This window comes from Coturnix japonica, unplaced genomic scaffold, assembly GCF_001577835.2.
Source record: "Coturnix japonica isolate 7356 unplaced genomic scaffold, Coturnix japonica 2.1 chrUnrandom477, whole genome shotgun sequence".
Lineage (NCBI taxonomy): Eukaryota > Metazoa > Chordata > Aves > Galliformes > Phasianidae > Coturnix > Coturnix japonica.
The window spans coordinates 108,993-115,169 of record NW_015439879.1 but is presented as its reverse complement, the minus strand read 5'-3'; the positions used below and the strand labels follow the sequence as shown (position 1 = coordinate 115,169).

Sequence of the window (6,177 nt, the reverse complement as noted above, 5' to 3'; positions counted from 1 at the left end):
AAAGGGATGGCGGAAGGAAATAGGGGGGAAAAAGGGGAAATATTAGAAGGAAATAAAGGGGGGAAATAGGGAAAAAGAAGCGAAATGGAGGGAAACTATGGGGGGAAAAATGGGGGGAAAATTAGGGAAATAAAGGGGGGAAATGGTGGAAAATGGGGGAAATAAGGAAAATGGAGAGGCGAAATGGGGGAATAGGAAAAAAGGGGAAAATAGGGGAAAAAGGGGGAAATGGGGGATAAAGGGGGAAATAGGGGAAAATGGGGGCGAAATGGGGGGAAATGGGAGAGGGAAGGGAGAAAAATAGGGGAAATTGGGGGGGAAAAAGGGAGAGAGAAATAGGGGAAAAAGGGACTAAAGGGGGAAGGAAAGGGGAAATAGGGGTGGAAAATGGAGGTAATGGGGTGGGAATATGGGGGAAAATAGGGGGGAAAGGGGGGGAAATAGGTGTGAAAAGTAGGGGGAAAGGTAGGGGAGAGAGTAGGGGGGAAATAGGTGGGGAGGAATGGGAGGGTTAAAAAGGGTGGGAAAGTAGGGCGGAGAGGTTTTGGGTTAACGGGCACTTTGGGGTTATCTCTATTGGGGTTTTTGGGTAGAAAAATATGGCGCACCAGGCAGGAGATCCCCTGATTCGCTGCCATCCCAAAAAAGCAAAGAGCCGCTGCTGAGGGGTGACGGAAATGCGCGTGATTGACCCCAAGAAGTGCGCTGTTGGGTTCGCGGGTGCTTTGGGGTCAGTGCTGCTTTGGGGTCAGTGGTGGCTTTGGGGCGTCGGCCGCTTGCTTTGCTTTGGGGTCGGCGCTTGCTTTGGGGTCAGTGTTTTGTGCCGTGATGGGAGGGCGTCAGGCGAAACATGGATGAGCTGAAGCCACTGTCGGGACAAGGGGGGGTACACTTAATGGAAAGGGGGTCACATGAGACCTCTAAAAGGATATTGAAAGAACCCCCATTAAATTAGCCTCTCAAATTAATAATAGCCTTCCTCAATATAATTGGCTCCTCAAATATTGTGACCATAATATGTTTGGTGTGTTTCTGATATGTAGCTCCATAATTTGGAACTGCTTATTAATGACTCCTCAAATTCTGTGGGCCCCGGCAAATGGAGCCCAGAAAGATTGGGCCCCAGGATCGTGGGCCCCAAATGGAGCCATTATGTACCGCATAATGGGCCCCAGAAATCTGGGGGGCCTCGAAATGAACCCGAAAATTGAGGCCAGAAAGACCCGGAATCGTGCCCCGCAAATGAGCCCGAAGAATGGACCGCAGAATGGCCCAATGTCTGCCCCAAATGGACCCAAGTGGGCCCCACTTAATCTCATGGCCCTCCATAATATTTGAACCCCAAAATTGGAGGCCCAAATTAACTCCTCTCTTAATGTACCCTTCATATTTATATGGTGTCTCCTTATAATACTTAATGCCCTCTCGCGAAAATTGAGGACCAAAATGACCCTGAAAAGACCCAAAAATGGAGGCCCAAAGAGGGACGTCAAGAGGTGGGAAGGGACGCTCCAGAGAGGAAGTGCGCCCGCAGAAGAAGGCGCGCCAGAAAGGCCCCCAAAATTGGAGCCACAAAACTGAAGTCAAAAGGCCCCCAAAATGTAGCCTAAAATGACCAAAAAATACCCCGAGTGAGCCCAAAAAGACCACCCAACAAGAACCTCAAAAAGTGCACCAAAAGGAACTTCAAAAATTGAAAAACCCCCAAATAGCCCCCAAAGTCACCCCAGAAGGCCCAAAAAGAACCCCAAAAATGACCCAAAAAGGCCCCAAAAAGACCCCAAAATGACCAAAGAGACCCCTGAAATGACTCCCAAATCTACAAATACCCCAAAATTGAGCCCAAAAAAAAAAAAAAAAAAATTGACCCAAATATTACCCGCAAAAATTGGACAAAAATAACCCAAATGTAGCATATTTATTTGATATACTCCCAAATATATCTCTCTCCTCCAATTAATGACTCTCCTCAATTCCTCCTCTAATAATACCCCAAATATGATATACCCTCATATATATTACCTTCAAATAATTGTTAGCCCCTCTAACCTTGCAGCAAGTTGTTAATTGGTGACGAACGCTCCATCGTTTGTCCCCATCCTATGGCCTGTGTGTAATGAAGCCTTTTTGGTGTTTGAAAAAATAAAGGAGAGTATTTGGGACAGGTGGATAATAAGATATAATTATTGGGTTGGTGAAATTATTCTCCGGGGCTATTTTAAGGGACAATTTGGCTGCAACAAATTGGTGATTTTGCGGCGGGCGAAAAATGGGACAAATACGCTCAGATTTTGGGGCAAAAAGCGGAAACTTTAAATGGATCTGGAAGTGGAAGAAAAATGGCCTAACATGCTGTCCCAAAAATAGTGCCAATTTTCTAACGTAGATACCCAAAAGTGGACATTTTGTGGTCGCGGATTTTGGGGGTTCATTTTCTGCTAAATTGGTGACTTTTGGGCAACAAATATCTCCGATTTGGGGGCAAAAGGAAATTCTATGGCATCAGAATGAAGAAAATGGCCTAAAACGGGTCCAAAAATGGCCCCAAAATGGGCCATCTGTTTTAGGAGAAAGGCCCCCAAAATAGCACCGTTTTGTGTGGGATTTTTGGTCCTCTTTCTTTGCTCAACAATTGGTGATTTTGGCAAAACAGGCGGAAAACTTATCTCAGACTTTTGGGCCAAAAGGGGCGAAAAATGTGTATGCGCGTTTGGCAACTGCACAGAAAATGGCCTCAAATGGCCCCAAAATGGCAATCTTTCTTAAGGAGAAAACCAAAAATGCAATTTTGTCTGTCACATCTTTGGGTCCTTATCTGCTAAAAACTTGATGATTTTTGGGCAAAAATATCTCCGATTCTTGAGGCAAAACCAGGCGGCCCAATTTGATGGGATTGTGAATTGGAAGAAAGGCCTAAAACGCGTTCCACAAAATGGCCCCCAAAAGGCCAATTTTTCAGGTTGGAAACCGCCAAATTGCTCATTTTCCCCCACAATTCTCCCCTTCCCTCCACTCTGAAAGTCAGCGGATTCTTTTGGCAGCGTGTTGCCCAACACAACGTGGGTTTTAATGAGAGGAAAAGCGCATCACGAACATGTCTCGAGGCGGACGAGGCAGCAGACGAACGGAAGTCGAAGTCAGAAAGGGCCAAGTTCAAGGGAAAACTCAGCGTAAACGAGTGCCTGACCCATGAGCAGCTGGTGCAAGCTTTTGGGCTCAATTCAAGTGTGGGCGCTTTTTGGGTCATAATGGGATTATATGGGGGTTCTGGGGGTGGTGGGTTTCGTTAATGAGGGAGGGGTTATATGTGATGTGGTGTTAATGAGGGCTTGTTTAATTATTATGACTCTTGATGCTTTCTCCAGAGCTATCTGCATCTCTTTTATTGTCGCTTGTTTTGTCTTGCTCTGGATTTATCTCTAGGTTTCGTATTTGCGGTAATATTACGTGTATATTTTTTTTATCTGTAGTGCTGGGGGTGGGGGTTGGTGTTTAAACTAATGGAGTGAGGGGTCAATAGGACCCCTTTATAATGTGTGTGGGGGGTTTTAAAATGTGTTTTGGGGGGTGGCGGGACAGTGGGGAGCGCCCACACTTCCCCCCCAAGACCCCCACTATCCCCCCAGACCCCATATCCCCCCCCCAATCGCCCCATCCCCCCCAACCCCATATCTCCCCCCAATGCCCCATAATTCCCCCAGACCCCATAAGGCCACCCAGACCCCATAAACCCCAACCCTTACCCCAATATCCCCCCCCCCAATACACCCACATATCCCCCCAGACCCCATAACCCCCCCACAATGCCCCCAATAACCCCCCCTAGGACACCCATAACCCTCTCCCAATACTCGCAATAACCACCCGCCAATACCCATAACCCCCCCTCCCATACCCCATAACCGCCCCCGAATGCAGCCCACTATCGCCCCCCTAGACGCCCATAACCCCCCCCCATATAGGACCCCATTCCCCCCAGAACCCCATAACCCCCCCCCCAAATCCCATAACACCCTCCCCCAATGCCCAATAACCCCCCCAGACCCCATAACCCCCCCAGACACCCATAAACCCCCATAACCCCCCATTAACCCCCATCCAATACCCATTATATCCCCCCCATAAATACCCCAGACAGCCATATGCACTTACCCGACCCAAAACCCACCTACCCAATACCCATAACACCCCAGACCCCATAACGCCCCAATAACCCCATAAACCCCCCCAATACACCCATAACCCACCCACAAAATACCCCATAACCCCCCAATACCCCATAACCCACCTCCCAATACCCATAACACCCCCCAGACACCCATAACCCCCCCAAATACCCCCATATATACCCCCAGAAACACATAAACCCCCCCAATACCCATAACCACCCTAACCCAATACCCCTAGTATCCCCCCATTAATCCACCCCAAGACCCCATATGCCCCCAGACCCATAAATCCCCCTCCCAATTACCCCATGACCCCCCTGACCCCAAAAACCCCCTCCCTACCCCCATATCCCCCCCCCCCCACGATCTCTCCTCATATACCCTTCCTCCATAATATCCCGCCAGACCCTCTTTATAACCCCTATAACTTCCCCCAGACCCCATTAACCCCGTATAACTCCCTCCAAGACCCCAACCCCTCCTCAATACCCCATATACCCTCTCCTCGAATTACTCCCTATTATTTCCGCCCCTATAAACCCCCCTCTCCTGATCCTCTCATTATCCCCCTTCCATAATTACTCCTCTCTCATTAACCCCCCAGACCCCATTAACCTCCCCCCATATCCCCCACCAGGTAATTGCGGATCCTGTTCCACAGGACATTGAACTCCACCAGCCCCAACTTCCCGTTCCCATCTTTCTATGGGGGGGGGGAAATTAAGGAGAAATAAAGGGATTTTGGGACAGAACCCATAAAAAAACCCCAAAGTGGGAGGAAAAAAACCCCATAAGGTGTGAAAAGCCCCAAATAGATGGAAAAAGCCCCAAAATGAGGCTGAAAAACACTAAAAATTGAAGAAAAAAACCCTAGAAGTGGTTAAAAAAGAGCCCAAAAAATGATGGGAAAAGCCCGAAATGAGAGGAAAATGATCAAAATGAGAAGAAATGCCCCAAAATTAAAGGATACGTCCATCAGGTTGACCATACAGCGACACGACTCCAGGCTGAACCCTTTGGTCCGAAGGTCTTTATCTGAACCCCAAAAAAAACCCCAAAAAGCCCCGATTTCAACCCAAAAAAAAGGAAGGCAGAAAGTGCCGCCTTTCTTTGTTCCGGGCCTCAACAAATGAACCGTTTTGGGGTGTTTTAAGCCCAAAATGGGGCTGTTTCCCCCCCCCCCCCTTGATTTGGGCTCACGTTTAGCGATGATGCGGTTCAGGATCGTCTGCAGCTCCGTGACGCTGATCTCCATGTCCTATAGGGGACATAACAATAACCCCATAATATCCCCATAATAACCCCCTAACCTATAGGGGAAATGGGGCACATCCCATAAGAACCCCATAACCTATAGGGGTGTGGATCCCATAATAGTCCCCATAACCTATAGGGGAAATGGGGCACATCCCATAAGAACCCCATAACCTATAGGGGAAATGGGGCACATCCCATAATAACCCTATAACCTATAGGGGAAATGGGGCACATCCCATAAGAACCCCATGTCCTATAGGGGAAATGGGGCACATCCCATAAGAACCCCATAACCTATAGGGGCTGTGGATCCCATAATAACCCCATAACCTATAGGGGTGTGGGTCCTATAGGGCTGTACTGCATCCCATAATAGTCCCCATAACCTATAGGGGTTCTGGGCTTTGGATCTCATAGGGTTGGCATCCTTTGGTTCCCATAGGAGGATATGGGGTGCTGTTCCTATATGGGGCGCTGTTCCTATAGGATATGGGGTTCAGTTCCTATATGGGGTGCTGTTCCTATAGGAGGATATGGGGTGCAGTCCCTATATGGGGCGCTATGGGGCGCTGTTCCTATAGGATATGGGGTTCGGTCCCTATATATGGGGCGCTCACCGGCCCCGCCAGCTGCTTGAAGAGCTGCTTGAAGTTGTCATCGATTTCGCCTTCGGACAGCACTTTCTGGGGGAAAAAAGGGCAGTTTTGGGCAAAAGGAAAAGGAAATGGGAAGGGGAGGAGGCTGGGGGGGG

General features: G+C 48.6%; 1 protein-coding gene across 1 annotated transcript in view; it reads right to left on the bottom strand.

Annotated features, from left to right (window-relative positions):
• The window catches only part of CAPN1 (calpain 1), a 22,366-nt gene that overhangs the window by 4,948 nt on the left and 11,241 nt on the right, over nt 1–6,177 (bottom strand). The window contains exons 13-17 of the mRNA XM_032441668.1: nt 6,044–6,167; nt 5,370–5,427; nt 5,140–5,204; nt 4,804–4,872; nt 342–351 (exon numbers count right to left, since the gene is read on the bottom strand). Coding sequence (XP_032297559.1) covers nt 342–351; nt 4,804–4,872; nt 5,140–5,204; nt 5,370–5,427; nt 6,044–6,167 — 326 coding nt within the window. The remainder of the gene's footprint in view (nt 1–341; nt 352–4,803; nt 4,873–5,139; nt 5,205–5,369; nt 5,428–6,043; nt 6,168–6,177) is intronic.